The sequence below is a fragment of the Rhinopithecus bieti genome, unplaced genomic scaffold (assembly GCF_001698545.2).
Source record: "Rhinopithecus bieti isolate Rb0 unplaced genomic scaffold, ASM169854v2 scaffold_53432, whole genome shotgun sequence".
NCBI classification, from domain to species: Eukaryota; Metazoa; Chordata; class Mammalia; order Primates; family Cercopithecidae; genus Rhinopithecus; species Rhinopithecus bieti.
In genome coordinates this window covers 247,163-267,387 of record NW_016820698.1, presented here as the reverse complement: position 1 = coordinate 267,387, position 20,225 = coordinate 247,163, and the positions used below count along the sequence as shown (strand labels likewise).

At 36.3% G+C, this 20,225-nt stretch overlaps 1 protein-coding gene across 1 annotated transcript in view; it reads left to right on the top strand.

Moving 5' to 3' along the window:
• ACSL3 (acyl-CoA synthetase long chain family member 3) overlaps positions 1 to 19,902 on the top strand; it is an 81,404-nt gene extending 61,502 nt beyond the window's left edge. Inside the window, 8 exon segments of the mRNA XM_017859901.1 lie at positions 272 to 411; positions 2,697 to 2,869; positions 4,522 to 4,596; positions 6,344 to 6,431; positions 6,433 to 6,533; positions 8,573 to 8,687; positions 9,936 to 10,093; positions 16,818 to 19,902. Coding sequence (XP_017715390.1) covers positions 272 to 411; positions 2,697 to 2,869; positions 4,522 to 4,596; positions 6,344 to 6,431; positions 6,433 to 6,533; positions 8,573 to 8,687; positions 9,936 to 10,093; positions 16,818 to 16,975 — 1,008 coding nt within the window. The 3' untranslated portion in view covers positions 16,976 to 19,902.
• The last annotated feature ends 323 nt before the right edge of the window (positions 19,903 to 20,225 follow it).

Below are 20,225 nucleotides of genomic sequence, written 5' to 3'. Positions count from 1 at the left end.
AAAAAAAAAAAAAAAAAAAAAATTATTTTTGTAGAAACTTTATTTTTAAAGTAATGGTGGTTCTATTTTAAAAGTTTGATCTTGATAGGATACATCTTTATGAAAAATTCAAAAAAGTTTTTTTTTCTTCTTGCTGAAGCACATCCACAGTTGAAGAATACGTCTTTTAAAATGCCTTAATATTGCTAAAAATATTAATCTGATGCTAAGATATGAATATGTAAGGCAGCTGTTATTATTAACTATGTAAAACTCATTTTTATACATTTAGGAAATCATGGATCGGATCTACAAAAATGTCATGAATAAAGTGAATGAAATGAGTAGTTTTCAACGTAATCTGTTTATTCTGGCCTATAATTACAAAATGGAACAGATTTCAAAAGGACGTAATACTCCACTGTGCAACAGGTAAGTAAAGACTCTCTACCTCCTTCTTTCTCCCCTTGATGATTTAATCATTTAGTTCACATTAGTAGCCCAATTAATTGAGATAGTTGTAAAAAATAAATTTATTTCATAAAGACAAGAGAACTCTTTAAAAAAATCCATCCCAGGCCAGGCGCGGTGGCTCACGCCTGTAATCCCAGCACTTTGTGAGAGGCTGAGGCGGGCGGATCACAAGGTCAGGAGATCGAGACCATCCTGACTCACATGGTGAAACACCATCTCTACTAAAAATACAAAAAGAAATTAGTTGGATGTGGTGGCGGGCGCCTGTAGTCCCAGCTACTCGGGAGGCTGAGGCAGGAGAATGGTGCAAACCAGGGAGGTGGAGCTTGCAGTGAGCCGAGATCGCCCCACTGCACTCCAGCCTGGGCGACAGCGCGAGACTTTGTCTCAAAAAAAGAAAAAAAAAAAATCCATCTTGGCTGAACACGATGGCTCACACTTGTAATCTCAGCACTTTGGGAGGCCAAGGCAGGCAGATCACCTGAGGTCAGGAATTCAAGACCAGCCTGGCCAACATGGCAAAACCCCATCTCTACTAAAATTACAAAACCTAGCCGGGGTGGTGGCATGTGCCTGTAGGCTCAGCTATTAGGGAGGCTGAAACAGGAGAATCGCTTGAATTCAGGAGGCAGAGGTTGCAGTGAGCGAGATCGTGCTACTGCACTCCAGCCTGGGCGACAGCGCGCGAGACTCTTATCTCAAAAAAAAAAAAAAAAAAAGAAAGAAATCCGTCTTGACGTGGGAGGATTTCTTGAGGCCAGGAGTTCAAGACCAGCCTGGGCAACATAGCAAGACTCCTTCTCTGCTTAACTGGGCATGGTGTCACATATCTGTAATCCCAGTTACTTCAGGGACTGAAGTGGGAGGATCATTTGGGCCTGGGAGCAATGACTACACCACTGCACACCACCCTGGGTGAAAGTGAGACTCTGTCTCTTTAAAAAACAAGCAAACCAAAAACCTGTATAACAGTATGAACACTTTAAAAAAACCTGCATTGTCAAAGTGTGTTTTCACTTAAGATTTTGCTATTTGTATGTTTGTATTTTCTGTGAACATTTAGGTAGTTTTAATTATTTTGAGAAATAGTTTCTCTTTTGCTTTTATATTTGTTTCAGTATGAATATAATTAAATGTTTTGTATTTAAAGTTTTAAATGATCAGTTTTGTTTCAACCTGTATTTGTATAGTGTTAATAGAGTACATAGATTTATGATTTTATCATAAAATAGCTTAGAAGTTAGAAAATGGAAGTATTACATTCAAAGTATTTTTTATGGGAATATTAATATAGTTTTCAGATGCTTCACATAATTTAGAACTTTGTAAGTTTTTATCCTGCCTAACGTTACTTATTTCTTCAGTGAGTTGTAAAGTCGGCCCTCTGTATCGACAGGTTCCACATCTTTAGATTCAGCCAACCATGGATCAAAAATATTCTGGGGAGAAAAACAATAGACTATAACAATACAACAATGAAAAAGACAAATAATACAGTATAACAACTATTTACATAGAATTTATATTGTATTAGGTATTGTAAGTAATCTAGAGATAATTTAAAGTATTTTGGAGGATGTGTGTAGGCCTTATGCAAATACTATGCCATTTTATATAAGGGACTTATACATCTGAGGATTTTGGTATCCAAAGGATACTACCTCTCCTTTTTGATCAAGGTAGCATGCAATCTTTTTATTAGTGTGTTTTCAGAAGCATCAATTAGATGTTTAACTGGTTTCCCTTTTTTGATGCTTCACAGATAATTTACTAGATTATTTTTAACAATAAACATTTCAAAGCTTGAATTAGTGAAACTTTAAAACAGATTGTTGTATGCAAATTATACACATTTCTAATAAAGTACATTAAAGCAAAATTAATTTGATTTTAATGTATTTCATAAAGAGGATTGTTCAGTACTGATATATGATAAATATTTTATGTAAATAATAATATAAAAGTGGCTATAAGCAAGGGTTTTCCTGTCACTATATAAAACTAAACCTGACAATTCAAATTTTAATATTAATTGAAAAGCTCTTAAGAGGAAATCATAAATTCTTTACCTTTTTGAACTTCAAAAAATTAAGATTTGGGGCTCAAGAGAATCTCCACGTTGGCTGTGTGACCTTGGATAAGTCACTTCATCTCAAAATCTCTCATATCAAAACGGGATTAGTTTCAGTGATTTGGAAAATCCCAGTTTTAAAATCCCATGTTTCTCTAATTTTTTTCTTTAGCTTTGTTTTCCGGAAAGTTCGAAGCTTGCTAGGGGGAAATATTCGTCTCCTGTTGTGTGGTGGCGCTCCACTTTCTGCAACCACGCAACGGTTCATGAACATCTGTTTCTGCTGTCCTGTTGGTCAGGGATACGGACTCACTGAATCTGCTGGGGCCGGAACAATTACAGAAGGTAGTGTTCTCCATGATCAGAGGCTGGAGTGTGATGCCAGATGTTTTGTTGGGGGTATGGGATACTTTCTGCAAATATATAGGAGAAGAGTAGTAAGGTGTTTGTGAGGCAGAATAATGGTAAATCCCAAGTACTATGATCATTGATACCAATTTTTAGAATGTATTAGCTGCATCTAGAGTAAATAATTCATCTAGAGAAGTTTTTATATCAAGCTCTGATATGTAATATTAAAACCACTTAGCATTCTGGAAAAGAAACTTTAGTTGACTGTTTTGTGTACATTTATTTTCACACATCAGTGATTAAATTTTTATGTAGGAAAATTAAGGTGCTTTTGTATATTTGTGTAGTAAGTACATTAAGGCTCAGGTTCAGAAATGTTTATGAGGATTTCTGTAAGTGTTAGAAAGGAGCTAGGTTCAGGTCTAGGGAATATTATTACCAGAGTTTATGATGTTGTTGTGGTTGAGGAGGAGATCTACCAACTAATTAGCAGTTCTGAGATGAATCACATAGGTCCTCTTGTGTCCCTTTTATGGGAGAAAGTTATTTTGCTTTCCGGTACAAGATACAGCTATGCTTCTCCTGCTTTGTATTTGCTATATACAGATAGATACAAAACCTCATAACTGATTTTTCCCTATTTATTTTGAGTGCCTCTGTATACCATTTTCATGTATTACTTCATTTTTCTGTTTTCGGTTATGTTTTCTGTGTTTTATGTATTTTTGGAAGCTACTTCTAAGTCATGTTTTGTAGGAAATAAGCAATCTTCAAATACATGCTTATAGGATTTCTTCTGAGGATCCTTAATTTCTTCTATTTTTAAGATTCAAATTGAATGATTAATCAGTAACAATTTATGTTGTAAATAAAAGTCTTTAAAGTGTTAAATATCAGCCTTTCATTTCTGATATTTGGTCTTTGAAGAGGAAACATAGTGCAGTAGTAATTCATAATAGTAGAGGGTTCTTTCCTCACATCCTTGAAAGCTACCAGTCTGTTTCTTCAGCCTGGCTCTTGAGCTATTGCTGTATTAATTTTAAACAGGGTATGATAGCATAAGCTGATGGAACCCTGCAGAGATCTCACTTTGAAATGGTGATGCATTACATGGGAAAAGATTAGAGAGGTGTTTTGTACTGCACGTCTGTGAGGCCTAATAAGAAAGTAAAATAGATGTAAACCATTGCTTTCATCATCCTTTAGGACAGGGACTTCAAACTCATGAACCAGGCAGCTACCTATTTAAATGAGTCAAGTGGGCCCTAATGTAAGACAATGTGATGGGTAAGGATTGATTCTGGGGGAACAGGAGCAGGCATGCCCTATCTAACAGAGGCTGTCAGTTCTGCTGTTCCCGAAATGTGGGCCCATTGTTGCTGGTGATTCCACACTTACATCTAAAATTTCCTGATTTTTAAGAATGGCAATAACTAATTAAAAAAAAAAAAAAATCCTCAATGTAGGCCAGAAAATACGACTCTGCAGGCTTCACGGCCTGTGCTTCACCAATATGTGACTTCTGCTTTTAAAGATTCTCTGGGGATATCTCAGCCTTGGGATAAATACTCATTTTGGTAATTTAGAAAATGAAGCAATGTATTATCTACTGTTCTCAAATACCTTTTTTTTCATTTAATTCCTAGTGTGGGACTACAATACTGGCAGAGTGGGAGCACCATTAGTTTGCTGTGAAATCAAATTAAAAAACTGGGAGGAAGGTAATAAACTTAACCACAGAGCATTAATTTTTAAAGTATTACACTTTAAAATTAGAATCACTTTAAAATTAGTGCTTCACTTTCTTCCTTTAGAATGTAAACACCCATAAGTGCTCATTTTTGTCCTTTGTAATAGACGTGTTTTATCTCGAACTATATGAATGCGTTTATGCGTTTATTTTCTTGTTTCAAAGATGTTTCTGAGGAACTGTAATTGTTTTATTTTACTTATTACATAGATGCAAGTGAGAATTATGGCAAAACTTGAGAAATGTACTAGTGAGTGAATAATGTCAGTAAATTAGGAGTGATCATAACTTTATTTTGCAGAAGTAAAATTTTAAAATTTATGAAATTGTGGATTTTTACATAATTTTTTTTCTTTCTTTTTTTCTGAGGGCATCAACCTTGTATTATCAGAAGGACATTTTTACTGTAATTCCATAAAAGTCTGTTTATCCTCATGCCATTTAAAATAATGGTCACTTAAAAATTTGTTTGATCCTGTTAAAATACACAGATCATCAAAATACACAAATTTTATTGTGATGCACCTTTCCTCTACATCAAGTAAAGATAGAGATCAAGTAAAGATAAAAGATTCTGGCTGGGCACGGTGACTCACTTCTGTAATCCCAGCACTTGGGGAGGCCAAGACGGGTGGATCACGAGGTCAGGAGTTTGAGACCAGCCTGACCAACATGGTGAAACCCCGTCTCTACTAAAAATACAGAAATTAGCCAGGTGTGGTGGTGCGTGCCTGTAATTACAGCTACTCGGGAGGCCTCGTGAGGCAGGAGAGTCACTTGAACCCGGGAGGTGGAGGTTGCAGTGAGCTGAGAATGCACCACTGCACTCCAGCCTGGGTGATAGAGTGAGACTCTTGTCTCCAAAATAAATAAATAAATAAATGAATAAATAAATAAATAAGTAAGTAAAGATTCCAAGGCTTGGATGTCTTTTAGCTATCTTTAGCAGAATTAGTGAAAATATTTAATAAATTTAGGCTTGGAGTCATTTTGAAATTATCTGTGAGAATAAATCTTAATATGTAGTAACTCACTTTTTTTTTTTTTTTGACACGGAGTTTCGCTCTTATTGCCCAGGCTGGAGTGCAGTGTCAGTGGTCTTGGCTCACTGCAATCTCCACCTCGTGGGTTTGAACGATTCTCCTCCCTCAGCCTCCCTAATAGCTGGGATTACAGGCATGTACCACCACTGCAGGCTAATTATTGTATTTTTAGTAGAGATGGGGTTTCACCATGTTGACCAGGCTGCCCTCAAACTCCTGACCTCGGGCGATCCACCCTCCTTGGCCTCCCAAAGTGCTGTGATTACACACATGAGCCACTGCGCCCAGCAGTAACTCATTCTTACATAGGGATTTGTTCTATTAATTGCATGACTTAATACTTTTATCAGTTTATCAATATGATATTTAAGACAATGCAGAATCTTTCAAATTTGTCTTCTGTTGTATTTATAATTTTATACAACAAATGGAAGATGTTGGATTTTTCTTGGAATAGAAGTTTGAAAACATAAATGCTTATGGTTTAGCAACTGAGATTTTGTGCTTACTGTTAAATTGATAAACTTTGCTCATTCACAGTGTCTGCCTTTTTTCCTTTGGGAAGTTCTAATTGGATTAAAATAGATGACTCTATTTAGAAACTAATAGTTTCAAATTTTCTTGTGTTGTGTTTAGCTCAACTCAAAATAATTAACTCAATTATTATTTTATTAGGTGGATACTTTAATACTGATAAACCACACCCCAGGGGTGAAATTGTTATTGGGGGCCAAAATGTGACAATGGGATACTACAAAATGAAGCAAAACAAAAGCTGATTTCTTTGAAGATGAAAATGGACAGAGGTGGCTCTGTACTGGGGATATAGGAGAGTTTGATCCTGATGGATGCTTAAAGATTATTGGTAAGTCATCTAATGTATTTTTGAAAATGAATGTTTCTGAAATAGTTTACACAAGAGGTACAATGTATTTAGAGAAGGTGTTTAATAATATAAATCTTTATGTAATCTTAGTTTGGGTTGTTGCATCACTCCTTTAATATAAAATATTATGGACTGTAGAATTTATGAGGCCTGACGTGTTATGAGTTCTCAAAGATGGTTCAGCAGCAGTGGTATTTTAAATTACTGTTAGATAACCCTTAGTCATTCTTTCCTGCCTGCGTTTCTGACATCTAGAGGTTAGTGGATGGAGCTCTCACAGTCTGAACTGCACCCGTGCCTTGCCCAGGAGAACAAAGGAAAGCCAGGCAGCTCAAGTGCTGTGACTCAAATGGCTTGAAAAATACCTTATTCTGCTCCTTTTAGGTTTTTTTTTTTTTTTTTTTTTTGAGAAGTTAATTGCATTTCAATTAGCCATGCATGGTGTCTTTGTCGGGCGCCCATAATCCGAGCTACTGGGGAGGCTGAGGCAGGAGAATGGCGTGAACCTGGGAGGCGGAGCTTGCAGGGAGCAGAGATCACACCACTGCACTCCAACCTGGGCGACAGAGCAAGACTCCGTCCAAAAAAAAAAAAAAAAGTTAATGGCATTTCTGTCCCTGTCTTGCTAACTGGAAACTCGGGAGGAGACTCAAGATTAGTCTCTTCAGTCAGCTTCCCATGCCTGTTTTATATGTCACTAGTTTATTTTATGAGCTATGTCTCAAAATCCTACTCTTCTTTGTCTCTCTTACCTGATCCTTGGTCAGGCGTATACCTTCTGCCACCCTCTCCCAAGAATTTCTTCTCTGTCGCCATGCTTACCTCCTTAAACACACCCTCTCACTGCCACCATGTAATCACTAAACACGGATCTTACCAGCCACAACCATTTAATGTCTCCTTGAAGCTCAGTGCAGGGTGCCCCTGTTAACATTCTTTGCGTCTTCTCCTTCATCATCAGTTGTTTCCTCCTCCTCCTTGATGCAGCTGAAATTAGAGCTGATATTTTTCTGGCTTTTGCCAGTGTTGTTCCACCTGACTACCTCTCACTCTTCCCTTAGGACTCAGCTCAAGTGGCTGAGCATAGTGACTCAGGCCTGTAATCCCAGCTACTCAGGGGGCTGAGGTGGGAGAATCACAGGAGCCCAGGAGGCCGTGATTGTGCCACTGTACTCCAGTATGGGCAACAGAGTGAGACCCTATCTCAAAATCTCAAAACCAACCAACCAACCCTCAGCTCAGCCCTCACTTGCAAGAATTTTTTCCGAATCCCCAGGTTGGAGAGTCTTAACCCTTAGCGCTACCATTGTAGTACCAGTGTATTGAAGTAGTATGTTTTTGCATTATGCATGTCTCCAGATAGATTGTGAGCTTGCAGATGGCATTGAATATCTTCCTCACCTGCCTGGTACTAATGGATACCAGGAATAAACCCCTTCAGAAGAACATACTTGAAACCCTGCTAATGGAGTCCATTAAGTAGAAATTATTGGTTTTCTTTCTTTATGTTTTTTGAGATATAGTCTTGCTCTGTTACCCAGGCTGGAGTGCAGTGGCATGATCTCAGCTCACTGCAACCTCCGCCTCCTGGGTTCATGCAATTCTCCTGCCTCAGCCTCCTGAGTAGCTGGGATTACAGGTGTGCGCCACCACGCCCAGCTAATTTTTGTATTTTTAGTAATGACGGTGTTTCACCATGTTGGCCAAGGTAGTCTCGAACTCCTGACCTCAAGTGATCTGCCTGTCTCGGCCTCCCAAAGTTCTGGGATTACAGGTGTGAGCCACTGTACCTGGCCTGTTTTCTTTTAAAAACATGTATTTAGCAGTACAAAAATTAGGGCCTAATTGTAATATGTGCTTTTAATTTCAGCATAACCATTAATGCTTAATTTTGCAAAGTTTTAAATAATTTGATAGCAAATTACTTAGAGAATGGCCAGTATTTATATATGCATTAAATGTTATTAATATTATTACTTATTGTTTTCTCCTCTCCACCTTTCTTCTCTGTTTTGCAGATCGTAAAAAAGACCTTGTAAAACTACAGGCAGGAGAATATGTTTCTCTTGGGAAAGTAGAGGCAGCTTTGAAGAATCTTCCACTAGTAGATAACATTTGTGCGTATGCAAACAGGTAAGAACATGGAATTCATACTGCTTTTACTTAAAACATTTGATGTCCATAGACTTTTCCTACCTGTATGGACCTTCTTTGTAAAAATGTTCCGAGAACTCTTCCTATCTGTTGCTTGTGGGAACAGCCTCCTTCTCATTCCAGCCATTAGCTGACTCTCCTTGTAAGGCTTCCTTGATCTTTCTGTCTGTGTCTATTTTCCGCTTTACGTCTCACTGCAGTGTCCCATGTAGGGAGGTGAAGAAACTAAAACCTTCCTTCCTGCTGCCTTGGTACCCCTACCTACCTGTCCCTCAGGAGGGGAAACTTCACAGAACTACTCCAGAGGAATAGGGAGTAAAAAAGTGGCAGTGAGCAGTGTGCTGCTTAGTGCTTTCCCCTACTCTACACTTGAGCCTACTTGGCACTCCAGGCAGGTCTTGGGGCTCCTACTGTAAGCTGTATTAAGCTGCAGCCTAACACACAGCATCCCCACCTCGTGATGATGATGAGGGGGCTGGGAACCTGTCTACGACGGTTGACATGAATTATTATGAGAAAACAAAATCTGTTACCAGAAAAACTAATTTAGAAACAGACATTGGGGGTACAGCCTAAGTTAGAAATGAATTGTGTTTGTTTATAAATGATTCCAGTCTTTAGCCATTTAGTATTTTCTTTAGTGATGATACGGTTCTGAATTTATTTATGTGATGGTAACCAGAAGTATCCTCTTCCTGATGTTACTGTTTTATGGCCTTCGAAAAAGTATCTGCCTTCATTGGGCATAGAGTTCTCTATCAATACAAATTCTCGTGATAAATAAAAAAAAAAATGAATATATTCACGTCGTTTTGATTCATTGCCGAATTTTTTAGATAGTTTTAAATTTATGTTAGAGTTTAAGTTTTTTAAAACACGTGCTATGAAATACTGGTAATCAGGGTTTAAAGATGAATTTTCTAATATTTGTAACTTTTTAAATGTGTACATGGCACTCTTCGTAACAGTTTTTCATAGTGGAAATTTATCATGAAATGTCAGATTGAGATTTATTTAGCAATGAACTCTGCCAAAGCATTGGAACATATTATAAGTCAAACAGTAAAACTGGCAGTTGCATGAAATGGGTGTACCAGTGCCAAGTATGGCACATGCGTTTAAAAAAATTAGTGAGGAGTTATTTACTACTTGTCACTGCAATAATAACTGCAGTTAACACAGTATACCATTTTGTTCCTTATCTAAGTTATCCTTTCTATATTTCAGTTATCATTCTTATGTCATTGGATTTGTTGTGCCAAATCAAAAGGAACTAACTGAACTAGCTCGAAAGAAAGGACTTAAAGGGACTTGGGAGGAGCTGTGTAACAGTTGTGAAATGGAAAATGAGGTACTTAAAGTGCTTTCCGAAGCTGCTATTTCAGGTGAGTATTCGGTTAGACTGATAGAAATGAGATGGGAAGAGAGTACTTACATGCATTCAACCTGTTTTAAGGTTTAGGGTTCATCACTTTCTGCTCAGAAACCATTTCTACCATTAGTAAATGGAAGAGTAAACTTATCAGTCCCCCGTTCAAGCCCTGCTACACAAATTATCCTCTCCTACCAAACTGATGTACACGTATCTTGAATGTTCTTGTCTCTGCAACCTTTGCTTTCTGGGTTGACCCTTTCTCTTTTCTCAGCTGTTCTTCAAGGCCTTGCCCAGTTTCCTGGCCACACTAGCCCATAGTGATCAGGCCAGAACTGCTTTTGAAACTTTCTACAGTGTTAGAGTACTGGTAGTTGGTTGTACTGATAGCTTCATAACCCTTTTTGGTGGGGTGAGGGGTGCCCAAGACTAGTTTAATATTTTTGGTTTAATCAAAACATCTGTGTCTTTTGAGTTGTTGGGTCAAGCATAAAACAAGCATGAATTATTTTTTATTTTTCATTTATTTTTTTAAGAGACAGGGTCTCTTCTGTTGCCAAACCAGAATACAGTGACACAATCATAGCTTACTGCAACCTTGAACTCCCAGGCTCAAGCGATTCTTCCCCTCAGCCTCCCAGGTAGCCAGGACTACCAGTGCATGCCACTGTGCCAAGCTAATTTAAAAAAAAAATTTTTTTTTTGTTTCGTTGTTGAGATAAGATCTCACTATATTGCCCAGGCTGGTCTTGAACCAGCCTGGCTCCAGCGATCCTCCCAACTTAGCTTCCTGAGTACCTGGGACTACAAGCATGTGTCACCATGCCAGGCTCCAGCATTTACTTTTTAGTCTCTTCACATTTCAGTAATGTCAGATTCCACTCAGTCTTTTAAGTCAGCCTGTGGTACATGCCTTATTGGTTTTGCTCATAGTGTATATTCCTTTGGAAACCACTCCTGAAATACTTTTAATCTTTGAAGACTCAAACCTTGTGTATTATTTCTTTGTTTACTTTTACAAGTTAGAGTTAATACATCTTTTTTTACTCCCAAGGCACTTTATGTCTTTAATTTTGCGTATTTCTTTCTTTTATTGTAGTAAAAAATCTCATAACATTCAATTTACTATCTTAACATTTTAAGTGTACAATTCAGTAGTGTTTAGTGTATTTACATTATTGCACAACTGATCTTTAGAACTATTTCATCTTGCAAAACTGAAACACTATACCCATTACACCAATTCCCCTTCCCCCTCTCTCCCTTCCCTCCACCTTTTTACTTTCTGTTTCTAAAATTTTGACTACTTGAGGTGCTTCATACGTGTGGAATCATACAGTATGTATTCTTTTGTGACTGACTTATTTAGGGTAGCATATCTTCAGGGTTTATTCGTATTGTACCATGTGATAGGATTTTTCTTTTTTAGGGTGCATATAATATTCCATTGTATGTATATTGCACATTTTCTTTATCCATTCATCTATGGACATTTGTGTTGCTTCTACCTCTTGGGTATTGTGAATAATGCTGTGATGAACATAGATGTGCAAATATGGCTTTGAGATGCTACTTTGAATTATTTTGAATGTATACCTAGAAATGAGATTGTTAGATCCTATGGCAATTATTAATACTGTATTTAATTTTTTCAGGAAACTCTGTACTCTGTTCCATAATGACTATTGATTTACATTCCCACCAACAGTATTAAGGGTTTCCATTTCTCCATATCCTCACCAACATTTGTTATAGATACATATTTTTTTCTAATATCCATTCTAAGAGACGTGAAGTGATACCTCATTGTGGTTTTTGATTTGCATTTCTCTTTTTATTAGTTACGTTGGGCTTCTTAGATATACTTGTTGGCCATTTACATATCTTTTGCAGAAAATTGTCAATTCAAGTCCTTTGCCCATTTTTAAATCAGGATCCCCCTGCCCCCAACCTCACCCCTATAGTTAAGTTGTACAAGTTTCTTATAAATTCTGAACATGTATTAGTCTGTTCTCACACTGCTATAAAGACATACCAGAGACTGGGTAATTTATAAAGGAAAGAGGTTTAATGCACTCACTTCTGCATGACTGGGGGAGGCCTCAGAAAACTTATTGTACAATTACGGCAGAAGGGGAGAGGAAGAGAGAAGCAAAGACACATCTTACATGGCGGCAGGCGAGAGAGCAAATGAAGAGAGAGAGCGAAGGGGGAAGAGCCCCTAAAAAACCATCAGATCTTGTGAGATCTCACTCACCGTCATGAGAACAACATGGGGAAACTGCACCCATGATCCAGTCACCTCCCAACAGGTCCCGCTCTCGACATGTGGGGATTATGGGGATTATAATTTGAGATGAGATTTGGGTGGGGACCCAGAACCAAACCTTATCAGGACATTGCATTTATTCGTGTCTTTTAAAATTTCTTTTAGCAACATTTTGTAGTTTTCAGGGTGCAAGTCTTCACCTCCTTGGTTAGGTTTATTCCTAAGTATTTCATCCTTTTTGATGCTACATTAAATGGTATTGTTTTCTTAATTTCTTTTTCAGAACAGTTACTGTTAGTGTATAGACATGCAGTTGATTTTTCATGTTGATTTTTTTTTTTTTATCCTGCAACTTTGCTGGAATCTTTATTGGTTATAAAGGTTGTGTGTGTGTCTTTAGAGTTGCCTGCATATAATCTATTTTCTTATTGATCTTCTGATTGTTCTACTCATAAATGAAAGTGGAGTATTGAAGTCTCCTACTACTATTGTGCTGCTTTCTGTTCCCCCCTCCAGTTATGTCAGTGTTTGCTTCATATATTTAGAAACTCAAGTTACATGTATATTTATAATTGTTATATCATCCTGGAGAATTGACTCTTTTATCATTATGTTATAATTAATGTCCTTCTTTGTCTCTTGTGACAATTTTTGTTTTAAAGTCTGTTTTATTTAAGTATGGCCATCCCCTCTAGGTTATTTTCATGGAATATCTGTTTTCATCCTTCACTTTAGGCTATGCATGCCCTTAGATCTAGAGTGTGTTTCTTGTAGGTGACATATACTTGGGTCTTGTTTTATATTCAGTTGGTCAATCTGTATCTTTTAATTGGGCATTTAATCAACATTTACATTTCAGGTAATTATTGATATGAAAGACTTTTCATTTCTATTTCCATTTTGTTAACTATTTTCTGTATATCTTGTAGCTTTTCCTCTCTTGCTGCCTTCTTTTGTTTTGTTGATTATTTGTGTGTATAATTACATTCTTTGATTCCCTTGTCTTTTTTCTTTGTGTATGTTCTATAGACATTTTCTTTGTGGTTGTCAATGCAGTTACATAAAACATCTTAAAATTATAACAGTCTATTTTAGTTTGATAACAGCTTAATCTTCCATCTCATATAAAAACTTGAATCTTTTATATCTCTGCTACTCCCTCAAAAAAGGCCTTTTATTGTATAATCATTAATATAGATTCATAATTACTTTTATGTCTTTGTTTTAAAATTCTGTACAGATTTAAATGTGACTTATGCACCTATATCAGATTACTGTCAGAATTCTATATTTGGCTGTGTATTTACCTTTACCGAGGAGTCTTGTAGTTTCTTATGGTTTTGTGTTACTGTTTGTTTTCATTTTGCTTTAATTTGAAGTATTAATTTTTGTAGGGCAGGTCTAGTGGTGATAAACTCCCTCTACTGTTGTTTATCAAGGAGTCTTAATTTTTCCTTTATTTTTGAAGGACAGGTTTAGGTTACAGTATTCTCGTTTGACAATTTTTTTTTTCTTTCAGTATTTTGAATACTACTACTTTCTAACCTGCCAGCTTTCTGCTGATGAATGATAGTTCAATGAGAGCTTCCTTGTATGTGATTAGTCATTTTTCTGTTGCTGCTTTCAAGATTTTTTGTGACTTTTGACAGCTTGATTACAAGTGTGTTTTGGTGTAGTTCTCTTCCTAGTAGAGTGTTTTGAGCTTCTTGAATTTATACTCCCATTTCTCTTCTCAGATATAGGAAGGTTTTGGCCATGATATCTTCAAATAGGCTTTGTGCTCCTTTCTCTCTTCTTTTTCTGAACTCCTGTAGCAAGCATTTTCCACTTGATGGTGTCCCATTCGTTCCTTAGGTTCTCTTCATTTTTACATTTTTGCTCCTCTTAGTCATTTCAGAAGTCCTGTCTTTGAGTTCATAGATTCTTTTTTCTACCTGGTCAAGTCACTGTTGATCCTCTAGAGAATTTTTCAACCCATTTATTGTATTTAGTTCCAGAATTTCTATTTGGTTCTTCATTTAAAAAAAATTTCTTTCATTTATATTTTCATTTTGTTCATGCATTGTTTTCTTGTTTTTTTTTCAGGTGTCTATCTGTACTCTCTTATAAATCATTGAGCTTTCTTATGACAGTAATTTTGAATTTGGTAATTCATCTATCTCCATGTCTTTCTGTGGTTTATTTCTAGAGGTTTAATTTGATCTTTTGATAGCCTATGTTTTTCTGTTTCTTTGTATGTCTTTATTTTTGTTGGGATGTCAGCATTTGAAAAATCAGCTGCCTTTCTCTGTCTTACAGTCTGCTTTTGTATTGAGAGGACTTTGTCCAGTCAGCCCTACTACGAGTTCTAGAGCCAGCCATCTTAAGCCTATTCTGAGGCTGTGTCCTTTTTGGGTTTGTCGGGTACAATCTTAATTGAAGAGATCTGCTGGTTTCTACTCAGGAGCTCCCTCTGGTGTCTGCCTGTGATATTGTGGCCTCACTGGTGCTATAGTTAGCCATGGTACTGGTACTGGAGCTCTATCTAGTGTCTGTGATACTGCAGCCTCTGGTACATGTTAATCTTTGTTCTTGACAGTTCCCAACCTAGTGCCCTGTTCCTGTTATTTAGATTCAGGAAAGACAGAAGCAAGTTCCTTGCACCGAAGAAGTCAGAATATTGGGTGTATGTTCCACTCCTTCTCTTTCCTAGGGAGAAGTCAGAAGTTAGGGATTTCTTCCTTATTACTTTGTACTGTGCTGAGGGGAGAGTCTCTGGCAAGCAAATGCCTTGCATTTTTCTACCAGCCTTTGAAGTGGTTGGTTTCCTGCTGTATTGGAGTGCAGGAACCCCTTAACTAGTTTGAGTTTCTTACACAGGCAATGAATAGGCCCGTATAGCATTGTTAAATCCATGTTTCTGCAGAGGAAGGAGAGACTGCGTTTTCCTATATTGTCATCTTGCTGACATCACTCCTTAACACATTTCTTTTGTGTGTCATATGGCTAGCTGTTTACCCATTTCCCTTTGTTAGATTGCATGCCACTTGAGAGCAGAAACTCGTCATTTTTTATATTTTTAAAAGAATGTTTAGTAAAGCACTTTACATGTAGTAATAGGTTTTTAATATTTGTTGAACAAATGCTTAGAAAAATAAGTCAGTCCTAGTGATGACATACGGTTTTTCAAAACTACATCTGCCCCTTAATCTCCTTTAAATGCTTTCCTTTCTTCCCTTCCTTTCTCCCTACATTTGCACTCTCATGAATCTCCTGAGTATTAGGCAATATGTTAGGAACACAATAGTGAGCAGGCATTCTGTCTCCACATAGCTTGTAGGGAATATCCTGGTTCAGTGACATAATTTGTCTTAAACATTATTATTTTTAATTTCTGAAGTAAATGTACTCTGTATAATAAATTCAAAGAAAACAAATAGATATAAAGGAAAAAGTGAATTTCCCTATTTCTTTTCTCCTGGATACCAGGCTGTAGAGGCGTGAAGTTTATAGCTTGGTATGTATCCTTCTCACATCTAGGTGCATATAAGTTTATGTAGCCAGTGCTGGAACTTTTTTTTTTTTTAAACCTAACATTATGCATTATAATATATTTTTACTGCCTCTTCTATGTTTAGATATGCTTAAATACACAAACACTTAAGCATTGTGTTACAGTTACCTATGGTATTCAGTACAATAACATGCTGTGCAGGTTTGTAGCCTAGGGGCCATAGGCTATATAATGCAGCCTAGATGTATGTATATAGTAGGCTGTACCATCGACATTTGTGTAAGTTACACTATGTTGTTCCCATGATGGCAAAACTGCCAAGTGATGCATTTCTCAGAACATATCCCTGTCATTAAGAGATGCATGACTGTATTGGAGACCCTATTGGATACCTGTTGGATACCCTATTGGATATCCTATTAGGTAGCCTGTTGCCCAGGCTAGAGTGCAGTAGCGCAATCATAGCTCACTGCATCTTCAGATCTCCTGGGCTCAAGTCATCCTCCCACCTCAGCCTCCTGAGTAACTGGTATTACAAGTGTATGCCACTATACCCAGCTCCTATTTTTTATTTCTATTAAAAGTTTTTAAAAGTTATTTATTTTAGAGACAAGACAGGGTCTCACTATGTTACCCAGGCTGGCCTCAAATTCCTGGCTCAAGCGATCCTCCTGCCTGAGCCTTCAAAGTTACTGGGATTATAGGCATGAGCCATCATTTTCAGTGATAGAATTATATTCTGTTTTGTCCCTATATCATATTTTATTTAGCTAATTTTCCTCTTGGTGGGACTTGTTAAGTAGTTTCTTGTTTTACTTACCTTAGTATTTTGAGGAATGGATTCTTTAGAAGTGACATGCATGGTTCACTTGTTGGTTGTGCATTTTGATGGGTACTCAAAAAGTGGGGAAGTTACACCATTTGCTAAGAACTTAAATACCTTTTCTTTCTTTTTTTTTTTTTAAATCATCTTAGCAAGTCTGGAAAAGTTTGAAATTCCAGTAAAAATTCGTTTGAGCCCTGAACCGTGGACCCCTGAAACTGGTCTGGTGACAGATGCCTTCAAGCTGAAACGCAAAGAGCTTAAAACACATTACCAGGCAGACATCGAGCGAATGTATGGAAGAAAATAATTACTCTCTTCTGGCATCAGTTTGCTACAGTGAGCTCAGATCAAATAGGAAAATACTTGAAATGCATGTCTCAAGCGGCGAGGCAGACTCCATTCCTCATATTAAACTATTACTTCTCATGACGTCACCATTTTTAACTGACAGGATTAGTAAAACATTAAGACAGCAAACTTGTGTCTGTCTCTTCTTTCATTTTCCCCACTACCAACTTACTTTACCACCTATGACTGTACTTGTCAGTATGAGAATTTTTCTGAATCATATTGGGGAAGCAGTGATTTTAAAACCTCAAGTTTTAAACATGATTTATATGTTCTGTATAATGTTCAGTTTGTAACTTTTAAAGTTTGGATGTATAGAGGGGTAAATAGGAAATATAAGAATTGGTTATTTGGGGCTTTTTTACTTACTGTATTTAAAATACAAGGGTATTGATATGAAATTATGTAAATTTCAAATGCTTGTGAATCAAATCATTGTTGAACAAAAGATTTATTGCTGTGTAATTATTGTCTTGTATGCATTTGAGAGAAATAAATATACCCGTACTTATGTTTTAAGAAATTGAGATCTTGTGAATATATGCCTGTCAGTGTCTTCTTTATATATTTATTTTTTATTAGAAAGTATGAAGTTTGGTGATGCATGAAACAAAATAGCAAGAGAGGGTTATAGTTTAATAGTAAGGGAGATAGCACAGCACATGTAGCACCAGTTGATAATTAGTCTCTAGTAGCTTACTATCAGAATGTTCAATGAAGTCTTCTATTCAGCTGTCGAAACTAGAAAATGTCCAAACAAGTGGAAGCAATTCTGAAAGAGAGGATAGAATTTAAAAAACAAGAGTATATAAAGTTATTCTTTGAATATTTCATTGCCTATATGTACATCGAGTTATCTATATTTATAAACAAATTAGTCATGGAAAATTATTCTATCCCAAAGTCTCCTTTTAGTCTAGATAATCATATATCTCATTTGAAAATTAGTATTTTTGATAGTTTGCACTGATGCGTGTATGGATGTGTGTGAGAGAGTCAGTGGTAGCTTATTAAAAAGCACCTTATCCTTTCTACCATAACCTTTCTACACTAGAAAATGAAATAATTTAGAATGCATTTGATAATAGCATTCTCACTAAGATACATGAAAATTTAACTTTATAACCATGTGAGTTAAGATTTAATTTACAGGTTTTGATGTCAGTGTTGAATTTATTTGTGATTCAGAAACATTGCTTGTGTGATTCATAGTAAGTCTCTTCATATGTTACTGCTTGTCTGTTGTTATTTCTGGATTATCAAAAGCAATAGTGCACCAATTAAGATGTGCTCAAATCAGGAGTCAAATCATAGGCACCACATTTTTCACGTCAGACTAGTTATTTTCTTGATTCTCAGTTACTGTAGGCATCAAAAGGCAATAAAAGAAAAAAAAAAAAAAAGATGAACCTAGGTCTGTGTAAAGTAAGGGGAGTGTTTGGAGCAGCCAGGACTATGTAGTGTGTGTTTGGTCACATCACAAGCATCGTATGTGGAGACGTTGCAATACAGTGTTTGTTTTGTTTTAAACTTTTCTTGTATTCTTATATATTTGTATTATGTTTTGAATGCTTTAATGTTTGGGATAACTGCCAAGAAGAAGTAAAATATTAAATGGAACTTCTATATGAGGATGCTGTGATCTAAAATTAAATCTCGGTGGGTGGAGAGAATTTGTTTCCAATGCCTTGTCTTTAGAATAATTGTTTGCTTTCAGATGATTGAAAAAAGAGATTGTATCTAGGAAAAAAGTGTTAATGCTTCAAAGGAGAGAGACTGATAATTGTGACTGAAATAGTGTCAGATAAATATGTAGCTGATCACTGATTGAAGCATCTAATGAGGCAGGCTTAAACTTTATCTAGTTTGGTTTGTTTTCCCATATGAAGTTTATAATTCCTTTCAGTCCTAAAATGTCAGATGGCAGGTGTCAGATGCCACAGTAGAACATGAAATTAAGTAAGTAGAGTCCCCTTTTAAACAAATTTCTCTGTAAGCAAAACTATCTTTAGTGACTTATAACATCCTCTAAAATTACCCTTTGAAGAGGAAAAAATTGTTCAATGAAAAAACCACCCAATTATGACTCATATAAGAAACACTGGTTTAACCAGGAGATACTTGGGGAAGAAAACTTTAAGGAATTTCAAATTGCCAAATCTAATACAAATATTTGACAACAGGATATAGATCTAAAAGAATGGCTCTTAAGAACTATTGTTTACTGGGAATAAGCTAAGCTGTATGAAGAATTCGTAAACATTTCATGTTCCACTAAGTTTAGCAGCTTATAGCAAAGACTAGTGGCCACCTCCATTTTTCTCCCACCCCTCCTCCACTGACATCTTTCTTGCAGAAACTTCATTAAAAAGTTTTTGCTGACACAGAACAAACCTTGAAGTAGTATCTACTTTCTAAATGCGACTCTGCTTTTCAGTAGTGGATTTGATATTTGTAATGTTCTCTAAAGCTTGCAACTTTTCAGCAACGTTTAAAATAGATTAACCTGTAATAACTTACTTCTTTGCTGCTAAAATACTCAAGATTTTACCGTTTTTTAAACAACTAGTCCCTGTGATACAACTTTGAAAAATTTTTAAGAAATCTCTGATGTGTGGGCTCTTTTTTCCCATAAGAATTATGTACATCTGTGATGTTTTACGGGGGATCCACTTTTAAACAGTGTACATATTGGACCACACTGAAATGTCGTATGTCCTTTCTCTACTTAAAATTGGTTATTTACTGTGAGTTCATTTCTGATGTATTCTTGGTTGTTGCTGTTTTCTGCCTGAAGACATGTAAATCATAAAGAGCTACATGGTATGGACTATTTATTTGTAATTTGACTTGAAGTTTGAAGAATAAAGATATATAAAAATTGAAGTTTCTGATATTAAAACTGTTAATATATTGGAATTTTTTTTTTTTTTTTTTTTTTTTTTTTTTTGGTTTTGTTTTTTAGGAAAACTCTTCCCATAAAAGTGAAACTTTGACATTCCTGAAATACTTGTTGAAGAAGGAGTTTGGGGAATTTTTCATCCTGGCCTAACAACCTAACCAAAGGAAAACTTTTTATTCTAGAAATTCTGTTAATAGTCTGTTTCCTAGCCTTCATATGTTCTAAGTTTTCCCTAATCCTCTCTGAATTCCTCCTTTCCATTCTTCCTTTTTTGTTTTGACTGCCCAGAAGATATACTATCAGCATT